This window comes from Protopterus annectens, chromosome 5.part0 (assembly GCF_019279795.1).
Source record: "Protopterus annectens isolate FY-2018-M chromosome 5.part0, PAN1.0, whole genome shotgun sequence".
Taxonomy (NCBI): Eukaryota; Metazoa; Chordata; order Ceratodontiformes; family Protopteridae; genus Protopterus; species Protopterus annectens.
Window position 1 is genome coordinate 280,203,805 of NC_056735.1, and position 14,841 is coordinate 280,218,645.

The 14,841-nt window shown below is 42.5% G+C and overlaps 1 protein-coding gene across 2 annotated transcripts; it reads right to left on the reverse strand.

Moving 5' to 3' along the window:
• Window positions 1-1,399: 1,399 nt before the first annotated feature.
• On the reverse strand, window positions 1,400-14,141 carry LOC122802580 (pyruvate dehydrogenase E1 component subunit alpha, mitochondrial-like). 2 transcript variants are annotated; one of them, XM_044072250.1, is made up of 11 exons: window positions 14,037-14,141; window positions 7,859-7,927; window positions 7,109-7,282; window positions 6,862-6,988; window positions 6,465-6,556; window positions 5,976-6,068; window positions 5,138-5,293; window positions 4,970-5,041; window positions 3,009-3,076; window positions 2,778-2,886; window positions 1,400-1,669 (listed from the first exon to the last, which is right to left on the reverse strand). In XM_044072250.1, exons 1-11 carry the CDS (start codon window positions 14,079-14,081, stop codon window positions 1,505-1,507), a joined length of 1,170 nt encoding a protein of 389 aa, XP_043928185.1. In that variant the 5' UTR covers window positions 14,082-14,141; the 3' UTR covers window positions 1,400-1,504. The 2 variants fall into 2 exon arrangements, with proteins under 2 accessions (XP_043928185.1, XP_043928186.1); XM_044072251.1 differs by lacking the exon at window positions 7,859-7,927.
• Between the last annotated feature and the right edge of the window lie 700 nt (window positions 14,142-14,841).

Sequence of the window (14,841 nt, forward strand, 5' to 3'; positions counted from 1 at the left end):
CTGGTATGGAACATTTAGCCCCCATGTTGGTGATTACCAAGTCCAATATGTTGCCCCCTCCTGTGGGAGGGGTGACCAGTTGTTGCAAGGCATTTGAGTTTATAAACTCAAGGAACCATTGGGCAAGAGTTGGGGCTTTGTTTTCCCAGTCAATGTTTGGGTAGTTGAAGTCCCCCAATATCATGTTTGGTGAGACCTTCATATTTTCCAATGTTTGCAGGAATGCAGAGTGGGGGGTCCTGAGTCAGGATGGGTGATCTGTAGCAGGCTACAAACTGAAAAGCAGTTTTACCTACTGTTAGTTGCACATGGATGGTTTCCACTGCCTCATGCTGTGCAACTAACCTGGAGATGTGGGTATCCTTGATGAAGATGGATACTCCCCTGCCTTTAGTATTTTGGTCCGAGTTCTGGGGCCGAAAAGAATGGTACGAGTTGAATCCTGGTAATGGCCCTTGTGCTGAGCATTTGCAGTGGATTGCAGAAGTCAGAGGGAAATCTGGGGACTGATCTCAGTGAGGCTCTGGCTGACACCTCAGTGGAAGAGGTAGCAGTGCCCCAGCAGCCATCTCCTACCCAGAGGATGGAAATCCGGGTCATGTTGCAGGAATTTGGGGACATGTTCACTGGGAAACCAGGATGCACCTACCTGGGGCAGCACCAGGTGGATACAGGATCCCAGAGGCCTGTTAGGCAGGCCAGTTAAGAGTGCCCGAGAGTCAGACTGAGGGAGGAGGTACAGGAGATGTTGGAACTAGGGGTGATAAGAGTCCAACAATCTGTGGGCCTCCCCACTGGTGCCAAAGAAGGATGGCAGCACCAGGTTCTGTGTGGACTGCAGGAAATTAGTCACTCAGCCAGATGCTTACCCCATGCCTAGGACAGATTAGGCCCTAGAGCAGCTTGGTGGGGCTAAGTATCTTACAACCATTGATCTTACCAAGGGTTACTGGCAGGTGCCCTTGACTCTGCTAGAGAGGTCAGCCTTTGACTCCTTTTGGCTTGTATGAGTTCAAAGATGCCCTTTGGGATGAAGAATGCCCCAGCAACTTTCCAAAGGCTGGTAGATCATATCCTAGCAGATATCCTAGATGAAAGCCAAAACCATGCTTTACTACAGCATGGAACTGCAAGCACCTCAGACTCCACCTCCCCTAGGCAAGGTCATCTCAAGGCACAAGGGGCCTTCAAGTGCCAGCCACTCAGCTGGCACCAATGTGCTATTACCCAACATTAGCACCTTCCCAGAAGGTACCACACTGAAATTAAACATGCAATCAAAATTCCTTGGATCACCATATTTTCCTCTAGCCAGTTCTTACTTGACAAAAGTCAACAAGAACCAAAGTTACAGCACAAGTTGTGTGGGGAGGACAAAGGTAGCACTACAAGACATAAGTTAGTTTAATGCATTTATTGCTCAAACACTAGACATTTACACATGCTCCCAAGAACATCCAATCATAACTTGAGTTCATGCCAAATATTCATCTGTACACAGGTTCTAACAGACAGACTTGTACTTTATCCAAGGATGGCATCCACGCACTTCAAAGGGTGGTTCTTTGTAGTAGATGTGATTGGCTAGATCTTCCAATGGTGGTTCAGCATCTGTAGTAGCAAATTGTGCAGCCTCTTCAATTAATTTCTTCACAGCAACATCAATTTCCTACAAACAATAAAGTAATTAATTTCTTAATCAGAACACAGTATTTGCTGCTAGAGCCAACAGTTCCCCACTTGCCAAAAATCCATGTTGGAAAAACAGCAGTCTTCCTCACACTGCTACAACTGAATCATAGATCCATATGCACCTGCCTCCCCATAACTGGATGAACAGCACAGCTGACAGTTGTCACATGGACTATTGAGCCAACCAAGGGCAAGGCTAGCAGTCATGTCCAAGTAAGGCCAGATCAGTCATGTGTAGCATTTCTCTGCACCAAGTGGCAGACAATACTGTTTGTCATGTCCTTCATCCAGTGTCACTTTGAAGGAAAGTGCCCACCCGATTAATCTTAAAAGGGGAGGGTGCAGTACAGCAGCAAAACTCCCCCCTTTCAAAGATCTTCTCAGAGTGACATTGTCCCAACAAATTGTTTTAGCTAGCTTTTAAAGACATTAGCCCTTGAAGACTTTGGGCAGCTTTTAGTCAGGCAAATCCTACCCTGCACTTAAGCTACTGAACATAGGGAGCAACCCCCATCATTTCAATGTTATTTTTAATTTTACCCCAAGATAGTTTTTCCTTAGGACCCACTAAAACCCACTAAAATGGTCCGTATCCTGTTCCAGGAAGGCCTACCATCATTCTCCAAGTAGCTTTTCTGGAAACTGCACATCTACACAAATGCTAGTAGGCTGGTGGCATACACTGCAAATGATCTTTTATATTAATGCATCCAAACTTGACTGTAGAGCAGGGCATGCTTTAAGAGTCCCCCCAGTTTAGAGTTTTAACACAACAGAATCCATGTCCAGGATTTGTACCTATTCAGAGTTCAAAACCAGCTTCCCTACCAATAGCATGGAAATGGGTAGGTTGCCTCTTGCATGCCACAGCCAACACAAGTAACCATTTCTGCAAAATGGTTAGAGAGAATATGGAAATGGGGGCTTTGATCCATGCAAGATCTGGTAGTTTAGGCCACCCAAGAGCTACACAAGCAGCTCTTTGCCAGAGATGGCCACCCCCCCCCCAGTCTGGATACAGCAGCAAATGAACCATTGCAATTACTCAAGTTTCAGAAGCTAGTATAGAAGTTCAGATTACTTACCTTAAGTTCTTCTGCACTGGAAAGGTTTTTGTTTACCATTTTGTCCTTCAGTAGAGTAATTGGATCACTTTTGCTTTTTACTTCTTGAATTTCTTCTCTTGTACGGTAGCTACAGGGAATGAAACAAGTGATTGCCTTTGCAGTTTACAAGATCAAAGTTTCTAGGCATGGCCATTAAGCTACATTCATTCTACAAGCAGCCCAGCTTAAGTCTGATATTCTTGAAGTTACCTGACTCCAGGATCACTCATACTGTGCCCGTGGAAACGATACGTCTGCAGTTCCAGCAAGATAGGCCCCTAGAATTGGAAAGGAAAGTGTGCAGTGAAGTGCATGCAAGACAAAAGCTTCACACTAGATCAGCCATGAAGTCAGAATGCACAGTAAGGTTCTACATACCCCACTCCAATACACAAGCAACACAGCCAAGAAACCACTGGATTCTGAGACAGAATCAAAGTCAAGTTAGCTGGTCCAATAGCACTAAAGCTATGTGCCCATCTTGGAAATTTGGGTTTTTGTCATATTGTGTTGGAAGACTAATGTGGTATGTGGCCAGCTGTCCAGACTTGCTCAACATTCCAATTAAATCTCCCATTGGTAGCTTATTTTGGGCTACTACCCCTCTGATATGGGTACCCAAAAAAGTTGAGGGGACAGCACTATTCTTACAATAGGGCTGCCACTTGCACTCATCTTTCAGTGAAGTCTGGCCATAAGCATCCCTTTTAAGACTCCTACAAAAACACAACTGAATTTAAAAGATGAAATTGAGCCCAGTGGAACAAGTCTTAAGACTGCAATTTGCCTCACCCTGCCTACTGCAACCACCAAATACATTTAGCATTGCCCAGAGCTAGCTGTCACTCCCTACTATAAAGGGGTTCTGGAAAGTTCAGTCCCACTATAAATGAGAAATTTTAAGATTCAAAACCCCTCTTCAATTCTCTAGTGCTCTGGATATTACCCTGATCAGACCTAGTCAACTAAGAACCCATAATCTTGGTGGAGCTGGACCTAAACAGAATGACCATTTATCCAATGCTAGTTATCACTGCAAACAAATGCATGCCAAATTCCACCTCCCTCCAGATACCCCAAATACCCAACCTAATGAAGCCAAATACCACCTCCAGGGACATGACAAGATACCTAAGAGTACTCTAAAATCTAATGCAGAGAACAGACTACAGGTAATGATCACTTGCCCACAGCAGTTTTAGTGAGTTGATCCTGTCCCATTTAATCCTGCAAGCTTTTTCAATAGAGACTGTAGATTGTAGCAGTATAAACTGACCTGTTCAGGGCCTTTAGGTTTGGTTCCCCAGCATGGGGAACTATACCAAATAGGATGGATAGCAAGGAGACAGAACCCACATGGCAAGTTTAAGGTGCCTCAGAGGCAATGGTAGAGCCACTAGCATGAAGACCTTGTTTACAATCTCCTTCAAAACAGGGGGGGGGGTTAAGTCAGGATGACACCCAAAAACCACCAGAATGAACTGAACTTTAAGATGGGCTCAAACCAAATGTGTAGTGCTTGTGGTAGCAACTAGTTCTAATCAGACAAAATGAAGGGTCCAGAACATGGTTAACTTTGTTTCACAGCACTCCTCCCTCTGATCAGCCAAGTTGTCAGGATACTATTTTTTAGCAGATCTAATTGGCAAACACCAAGTTCACAGTCTGCTTTGCAAGGCATCAAACCCCCAATGTTAGCTCTATTCCCTTTTATAGGACTTTTGGTCACCACAAATGGCTTGCTTGCACAACCTAGAATGGCTTGATATTTTATATAACATGGCCTTTTAGGCTACTTAAGCGCAAAGATTTACACCTTAACATGGTCAGAACAGCTCCAGAACTACAAACTAGTAAGAATTTTGATAAGGTTTTGAAGAGTGAACAAAAAAGCTAGAGTAGCTTAATGTTACAGTACCCACTTATTGGGCTGAATTTAGGGTGCTCCGATAAACACTTGTAGCAAAGTTTTAACATTAGGGTAGCTTCCTTCAAATCACTTGTCTAACTAAACCCTACTGCAGATGTACTTTCAAACAGCTGCTGCATACATTTTGATGTTACAGTAACTCATAGACTTCAGGAAGTACCCATGTTGGCACCTTGTTGACAGTGACAAGTCACTAGTTTCCTCCCTACAAGGGCTTTAAAGACTACCAAGGCCCACTTACCTTTCCTGCTCTGCAATATTCTGCAGCAAACTTTGTTGCCTCCCTCACACAGAGAACATCCATACCATCCAACTGCAAGAAAAAGAGAAAGTGTTAAGAAACCTACTGCTCTGATCCCAAAACCCATTGCTCAGATCCCAAAAACTACCCTATTAGTTGGATACTTACTCTAAGGCCAGGGATAAATTCCCCTCTCTTGTAATAATCTGTACTTGCTGCAGCTCTCTCAACAGATGTGCCCATTCCGTACCGGTTGTTCTCGCAAATGAAGACACAAGGCAGCTTCCACAAGGCAGCCATGTTATAGGTCTCAAAAATCTGGCCCTAAAGAGAAAAATGCAGAGTGACCATTTAAGACAGGAAGCTGAAATTAAAGATTTAGGCATCACCTTTGCTGTCAAGGCAAAACTCAGGGTCGCATCAGTTCAATGTATACTGGGAGTTACTACATCCTCCTGCACCAAAAGCTTCCAAGTTAATTCATTCATCTATAGAATATGAAGCAAGCAGTTAGTGCCCCAAAACCTCAGGAGCAGAAAAGCCACCGCAAACAGCCTGCACCCAGGGTAAGTGGACAGTCACCATCTTAGCCCCACCCTAGCTGTGGATCCACAGTATAGTGGCTGCCCCCTGGGGACAGATCCACAGCTCAAACCTTGTCAATATTCACTGGCAGATCATCTTTGCCACAAAGTCTGAGGAACCCCCCATTTGGAAGACTTATACCCACTACTTTAGACTAGTGGCCCTTACACTTGCTCAATTTCTCACCCTCATTTACTCAAACCTTCAAATAGATTTAGGCCTGCAACTAAGTGGCTTCGTTTCATGCCTACTGCATCATGAATCCTTAGTGCAGACTTGGCTTGTAGGAAACAGCTTAATACTTTGTCTTGCAAAGGGGTGAAAGCTCACTTAAGTGATACTTAGCAATTTTCCACTGAAGAGTGGTCTTTCTGGACAAGATCAAAAAAGGTGCTAATCAGAAGCCTTGATTCTAACTTACCTGATTGGCAGCACCATCACCATGCATTGCCACACAGACACCACCTGTGCCATTATATTTACAAGCCCACGCAACACCTGCGCCAAGAGGTATCTAGGGGAAAAATGGACAGTGTTACTCCTCTGGACCTTCACCTCAAAAGCTGGAATGCCAAGCCATTAAAACCCTCAAACTGCCTTCATATTCAATACCCATTACATGCTAATTAGTATTTATGCAGCACTCTTAAGGACTTACTTGAGTAGTAATCTCCATGTTAAATATAGGTTGACATTAAGATGCCCCTCCCCACCCAGGATTTCAAAGCCAAAATTCATACAACCCCCCCTCCCCAACACCATGTTTCAAGGAGTCTTAGAATAGTACCAGGGGTCTGGAATATCCTAGGGGCCACAGTAGACATCTACTTTTATCTAGCAAGCTAAACACCTAAAGTCTTCCAAGTCATTTATTGAAGTAAATCTACAATATTAATACAATTAGAGTTACCTGAGCACCCACTATGCCATTCCCACCATAGAAGTTTCTAGTATACATGTGCATGGATCCTCCTTTTCCCTTGGCACAACCGCTTCTTCTCCCTGAGGAAAAGAAAATTAAGAACATTTGAAATATGTACAAAACAAGCAGGTCTACAAACCCATGTGCATTAGAGTTCCCTAAACCCAAGGCTGGAGGCAGCTTATATCAACTACAGACTTAAGTGGTGCTTGAAGTCTTACGTGGTGTCAAGGCCCCAGTAAGAGCATGACAGTCATTTTGTAGGACATTCTTCCTGAACCCCTCCAAAAAGAAATCAGTAGTGGTCAACTGCCTCAAGAATTGGTTAGCACTACAAGGACAGTGTTCACTGGGTATAGCCAAATTAGACCTTTACCACACAAACCTGTAAGCTCAGCCAGGACATGTTTTACAGGAACCCCTCGAGTGAAGGTGAAGGCATGATCTCTGTAAGAGGTTATCAAGTGGTCTTCATGTTTGAGAGCAGCTTCAATACCAACACAGCAGGCTTCCTGTAATAGCATTAAGAGAATTAAGTTATTTCATGAGACAGTCAGTAAGCTGGCAACTACTGGAGACTCCTGGACATGAGGCCATGACTTTAGTAAAGAAATATGCTTTATATCACTTACCTGACCATCATACAAGTGGCAGAAACCTCTGATGATCTTTTGTTTGTACAGCTGGTCAGCTTTCAGCTCCATTCTGCGAATTGTCTGCATTGTCTTGTAGTATGACAGGCCCTGCTCACGTGTTAGCACAGCTGTAGTGGGAGGCAGTGTCTCAAGGAGGAAGCCATCACATTTCTTTGAAAAAGAAAGGACAATTGATGCAGTTAGGCTGTCTCCCCAAAGAAATACAAGACAAAAAGCTAACAAAACTGAAGCATCAGAAGTATTCAAATATAGGGCATGCCACAGTATCAGCATTCCTAGCAAAATTTATCAGGAAGCCAAAGTAGAACTAGTGGCCATGAGTGTCACCATGTGGCTATCTGCAGTACCAATGCAGATAAATCAGAGCTACAACACTGAAACTACAACTTCATGAATAGCATTTTATCTAAGGGAACAAATTTGACAGGCCCTTGGTTGCAGGTGGACAGCTGCACTCCAGCTGGAATGAATCATTCCTCAGTAGGCAACTAGAATTGCTGGCAATGTACTACAAGCTGCAGTTCTAATACTGCAGTTTTTTTTTTTTATTTAAAAAAAGTTACAGCTACTGGCAGATAAACTTTGCAGAAATTACTGCCAGCACAAAGCTAGTCATGTCAACAGTTCCAGTGCTTGCCAGTTCTTTAGTGTTCAGTTTCTCCTAGATAAAGACTTCAGAGGGCACTGAAAAAAAAACTACTTTCAATATGCAGTTTTGTTACATACCTTAGTTTCAAAAGTCGCCTCTGAAGCAAAGTCTGCATAGTTACGGGATACAGCCAAGCCTCTGGCAGCCTGAAAGAAAGTTAAATTCCTTAACTACAGAAAGCAAATCCTGGAAATTTGTAGCAACAGCATGTTTCAGTACTTGTTCTTTCACCCTCTCTAAACTACAGATCTTGATACCTTTAGTCTGTTAAGCATACCCACTCCCTCCCTTTTGAAATGGCCCAAATGATAGATAGATTTTAAAAATGTCTGTTTGAATCATTACACCATTGTGACTACAAAATGACACATGTAGGATAAAGCCAAGTTGGAGTCATTACTTTTACATAGCTAGTGGTGTCTTGCACAATCCACACAAAGGGACTGCTGTACTCCATTTTACCTAAAAAAGTTAGTCTGCAGCTGATCTATGCCCTGCAACATTTGAGAAGGTATGCTCAGAGCTTACAAGTTATCACATTAGATCACTGGCATCTCCCAAGAAAAATGTAGTGCCTTGCCAGAAGGCAGTCATATTGGCAAAAACTATATCCCTTCAGGTGAAGAGGCTGCCAGTGTAAAATACCACTGGAACAAAATAGCCAATTGTTCAAAAAACTGCTGTGGTGTCAATGGATACAGGGATGACCATTGCATTGACTTTCAATTTGCAATAACTCCATAACAAGTTATTTGCATCATTAGGTGGAAAATCTTATAGAAGTAAGAGTCAGAGAACAGCTAAGTGTCCCAAGTAGGAGCAAGGCATACCTTAGGATTCATCTGAAGTATGTTCCCGTGAGGGCAAGAAGCTGTGATATGCTTTGTACAATTCCATCATAAAGGAGTTTTTAAAAAGGGCAGTTAAATGTACACCCTTTATGCACCACAGACAGCAGATGCAAAAGACTTAATCTCAGACTGATCCTGGCAGTGTACATCTTGAAAGATGCAACAGCCAGATTCATTGAACCCCTTGACAAAAGCAGACCACAGAACACATCTTAGCTTCAGCAGCAATGATGGTTCTAGGCAACAATATGGCAGTGTTCGATACTGGGCCCCCATTAGTTAACTACATTTTGGGGCTTGAGTAAAGATCATCCTTCCCACTACAGCTAGTCACTTGGCAGTTCAAACTTTTAGGAGCCACATGCAAGCTTTAAGCCTGGTTTAACTACCAGATTTGCACCCATCAAAAGAGCTACTGATCAGAGTGTTAGTCCAGAAGTAATATTGCAAGTACCTAGCTATTAGCAATATGGCTATAAACCAGTGTACAGGTGGCTGAAGCCCAGTCACAAGCCATCACAAGGATATATTCAGAGGCAATTTGTTTAAGTTTAGTAATTTTAGTACTCAAAGAAAGTGAGATTTTAGAGTGGAAATTTCTTGCTGACACCATATTAACCTTTCATCACCATTCAAAACCAGGGACAATATATACTGTCTTTGCATTTTCTCTAGGTGCAATGATGGCACCAGATACCGTCACAGCTATCTTGCTAAATACCTCAAAATCCAAGTTATTGTACTAGCACATCACCTGAGGGGTGCATTCAGCAGCCTGCCTTTTAGTTCAGGGAGGCCCACATTTATGTTGACGGATAATTTGCAAGGTTGCTTTAGGCAGCTGAAACATCCAGATTTTGGCAGTCAAATTATGACCAATTGACTGCCCAAAAAATGCAAGACTCGCTCTTACAAGATTGAGCTTGGATTGAGATTGTCCATGTTCATATTTGTTGCGTTGAACCATCCGCTTAGTTATGCAATATGGCATGATCATGCTTCATCACAACACAATTCCAGTGTGTGAAAGTGCAGTGTGTCATTCTCCCAGACAATAGTTCAGCAACAATATGTGTACACCATTCCATTGTGAAGATAATTTCAGTGACCAATCTTACCTAAAATCACTTCCTGAAGTCAGCTACAACATTTACACTGGCTCTCTCAGTTGGAATTTACCATTTACAAATCCAGGACTAAACACTGCATGCCCTTACGATTCATCTGAAGAGGGTTGTAGATTACCACCTTCAAAGCAGCTGCAGTGGTAGGCTGGACAGGAATTTACGTCTTGACCAAGTTCCATAATGTGCATGACAATTCAGGTAACTATTTTAGTGACTCCAGTGTGACCATTACACTTGCTGCATACATGGTCGGCTCCATATGATATAGGGATAACCACTGCAATGGCTCCCATTTGCCGAGACAACTGCACTAACATTTAGCCAGACAAATCCCATCCAATTTTGTGGAGATTGGGATAAGTTATAAGCAACTGTTCCTGTCAGTTACATTTGACAACTAATGTCAATCTGAAGGCCTTTGCATTTATTAAGCAAACTCTTCCAGCTGAAGTCTGAGAACTTTCACAGTACATTGACAGATGCAATCAATACAAAGTTAAGGTGCTTGAGATTTTATTGAAGATTATGAAGCTGAAATGCGGCTTCTTTATACAGAAGAAAAATGCTGTAGTGAAGCACACAGCAATCAAAGTTGGCTGGCACTATGAATGATTTTAACCAATTGAGAACTGGCTGGGATATCAGAAATGAAAAAGTGTAAAAATGTACAGAAAACCAAGCAGTTCAGGGAGAGGGCAAACACCAAGTGTAAAATCTTTAGCATATAGGTTCAGACCTGCATAAAAAGTCTGAAAGAAACTGCTACATACTGAAAATTATGGCTTCCCACCATAAAAATCATTGTTCTAAACAAGAGGAAGCCTGTAGCTCCCAAACTTAACCTTACACATGGTCTTTATCCTCCAGACATTCACCAACAGCCATGAACTCAAGGCACATCCTTTTTGTCATATGAGAAAGTACCCCTTAAAGTATAAATCCAAGTCTTATAAAACTTCAGAAAAATTACTTGCACTGGTTAGCAATTCATTCTTGAAGAAATTAAGATTGCCACCTACAACACAAGTTATATTTAATGTTACCAGGAAGTTGCCTATATAGCCTTACAATTCCTTCAGTATCCATTTCCCTACAGTGGAGCTTAGAGTTATCCCTAGCTTTCCAATCATCCTTTATAAGTAAATATGCATGGCAATTTTAGCAGGTACACCACCACCAGCCACCTTTGGCAGGAATTCCAGCCCTCTCAATCATTAGAGAAACTTTAAGCGGTGGATGTACTAAAGATAAGCTGCAAAGACTTTAGGACAAAGACCATCTGTCTGGCTCACTTTTTACACCATCCAAGCAAACCCTTTTGGGGGAAACAAGCACCCTCTTTCTACATCATGCAAGTAGAAATAAGCACTATCAGTCTAGCTAGCAGGAACTAAGCATAAATCACTTCAGAATTTTGTGATAGCCTATTTGTACCCCTTAGCTTCACTTGCATCCAATTCCAAATATAGGGGCCCCTCCTACAATTACTAAAACTTACAAACATAACTGTTTAGAGCTACACTAGTTCATTGGCATGGAACACTCCGTAGGATTGAAATATTTCAGCACTTCTTGCAGAAAGACAGACTACCACTTTCTCTTACTCCAGGAAGGAAAGATTTGGTACAGTATAGCAAGTTACTTTTGTAACTCTTGAGGTGGGTGGTCAGTTTCTATTATAGAAAGGCGTTAAAAACCTCAAACCCATATATAATGAAAAGTAAACCCAGATCTCTGCCTCTTCCCTCCAGAGTCAGGGCCACTAGTACTTTAAACTGAAAAGTTACAGGATGTGAAGCCCACTAGCCTCCTTGTCATTTACACCCCACTACATTTTCATCCCTCAAAACAGTTGAGGTACAGAACAAATTTTTGATAGACACTGAACAGCCAACCTAGTCACCAGTGCTTCATTGTCTACCAGCTCATCTCATGACCCCCTCAAACTACTCCAGTGTTGTTGGGGCCAGTCACTGATTTCCACATTCTGGGCCTCTGCCATCTCCACCTCAGTCCTAAGGGGGTTTATTACATGCCCTACACACCCTCCCACATTTAAGTGCATGGGACGGCAACTTCCCTTTTCAAAGCACACCTCTAAACATAACCAAATCCTCCCACCCACGAAAGGCATGTCCATCTACTTGCCACTCAGTCAACTGCCAGAGCCTCTGAGCCAGAGTCAGGGAGTCACTTGAGAAAGTTATTCAGGGACAGCCAATAGCCACTTAAAGTAGTTAGCCAAGGCTAAGCCTGAATTTGGTCAGTAGTGATCAGTGCACTACCTCAGTAAATATGCAAGCTAATCAAAAGCTTTTGACTTATTGATGAAAAAGTGTAACATAACGACACATGGTTACACCAAGATGATGCTTTAGGAAGTTTTAGGAACACAACCATCAATAAATTATGAAATAAAATATTAGTACTATTAATCTGAGAGATTCAGATAGTACCTTTGCCTCCTCACAAGAGGTTGCTTGGTTAAATTCTCAGCTGAATTCTCAGCTGGGGAGCCTTCTTTGAAAGTCCACAGGTACTCTGGCTTCCTTCCACATTCCTAAAACATGCAGAAGGTGGATTGGGCACTTAGTTATGCACAGGAGCAGCCTTAGGGCAACTGGTGCCCTAGGCAAAAAGGATCCACAGTGCCCCCCCCACACCACCTGATGCCCCCATTCTGGTCTACCTACACCAAATACTGGAAAAGCACCCCTGGCAGCTGCCTAGTTGGCCTATGGCTAAGGCCAGCTATGGTTAGGCACAGGCATAAACATAGAAAGTCAGTAGCACAACAGGTAGGACACACCTTTGGTGCAGTAGGATCTTTTCCCATACCAAGAAAAATGACCGTTGGTGCTGCATTCAGTGCATCATCCTTTGGACAAAGTGCCAAGCCAAAACCCTATCTGCCTGTGTTGATAGATGCAAGAGATCTCACAGAACCTACTGAAAAGGTAAGGGGCAATTCCCAGATGACCTGGCCAAAGTTTCTTGTAGTACAAGTGCCACCTCACATCTCTCCCACGGAGAGACTACTAGCCTAGTGAGACAGACCTCAAGTGGGGCAGAGTTATCAACCCAGTAGTGCAAACAATGGCTCTATATACAATTGTTCACTAACACTCCAACCCCACATGTGCAAGGGGTGGGGGGGCTTTGGAGAAATGTATAGAAGGGAGAGAATATACAGTTTAAATAATGTCTAATTCACCACATTTTCTCCTAAAAGTTGCCAGTTGCAGGAGATATAAGGGACAGAGCTAAAACTTGAGTCAAAATCAGGGGCAGGTAAGATGTATACAGTTACGTACACTGCTCAACCACTTAGATTATAAATATTACCTACTTTAATAGTGTCAAAACAAGTTTTACATGAACATGCATTCTACTACACGAACTCTGAAACTCAAGAACTGATCATTTAGTAAAGCTATCTCAATGATCTTCTAGAACCCCCCCCCCCCCCCAGGAAGATTAAAAGTGTATAAAAGCCTGATTAGGGGGAAAAACTCCTGTGTATAAAAACTAAACACAAAAGAGCAGGGGAAGCCAGTCTGCATGGCTGCGACATCACAACCCATAGCAATTATTGGGGTACCATTTCTTATCTGCCCACAAATATACACCAACTTCAAACTAGGAGTTAAAGAGATTTATAAAACAAAATACATGAAGCAAGCCAGTGAGATAAAAGAGCTCTAATAGCTCCTTAACCTGGCTTCAGCTCTGCACTTTCCCCACCTCAAGTTATCACAAGATACCAAGCACACAGCTACCATTACCTAGCTATAGATGTACAAGTCCTACCTCGTTGTCCAGATCTTTGCTTCATTTAACCCTCAGAAAGTAAATACTACTGCAGCAAAACACGTTAATCTAACAATTACAAGTTTAAAGACAACCTTCACTGTTGGGCCTTGATATTCCTCCCATAATCTTTGGATTTGTCCAGACTTCTTGCGAAAAGGAGGTTGATGTACACAATACCAGTTAACTTCAAAATGCGCTAAAAAGCTACTCAACTTGGCTTTGCATTGCTGCTCCACCCCACTTTGGCTACTATAGTCAGCTTCCCCGCCCGAATAATTATATAAACTAATTAGATTTAAAACTTGTTCTGAACTTCCACTGTTAGAGACAATTTTCTTAGATGGGCATGTGTTGGGGGGGGGGGGATACACTTTTAATACCTAAAAGGGACATCTAAGCGACTACAGTAATGTGAGATAAAAGCCCCAACATTCACTACATCCCGCTAACACCACATTACTTACACTTTTGGTCGCAGAGCTACGCAGGACTGTAGAGATAACAAGCATCTTTGAACACCCCTCTGATCCAAGCTGAACTACAAACAATCAGACACACCTGTGAGTGCAAGTTCTCGCCGTTACCTTAAATACCGATGACGAAAGGTGGAACGAAAAAAGCACGAGGAAACCTGGAGTATCTGATAGGTTAAAGTCACAGCGCTGGCCTGGGAAATAGATGGTCAAAAAGGGGCGCACGACTTTATTTGTCACGTTACAATTAGAGATAAAGTATCCATCTATTTGTTCATATATATGCTTAGTTACCCAAGGATATAAGTGCCAATAAAAAAACGTAAATCTAATAGGAGCAGCAGGAAATCTGAGGGTAAAACCAAGACATTATGCCTAAATCATAGCTGTTGAAAATAGTTTCCAAAGAGATGTACAAACCGCCTGTTGTTTTTATATCGCGTTTAAACCAACGTTATCTAGGGAACGAATGATGTTTAATATGCTTTTCTTGTTGATTTCAAGTGGTATTCTGATTTTTACTTAGACATGCTGTTTTTCTTTCCTACAGACAATAAATAACGATATAAATTGTACTGCAGAACTCGGAAACAATTAGCGCAGTGCGTTACGCCAAATAGTGCTGTCAGCACCGATGAGCGGATGAGGGAGACTCGAATACAGAAACAGCACAAGTGCACTACTTAGGAAAATGGTGTGGCCACTCAGCATCATGTGCAAATAACTGTACAAGGCATTGGGTTGCCGCCTTTTCAGATGTCCAAAGTGGGACACTTTTTGTAGAAATGTGAAATTT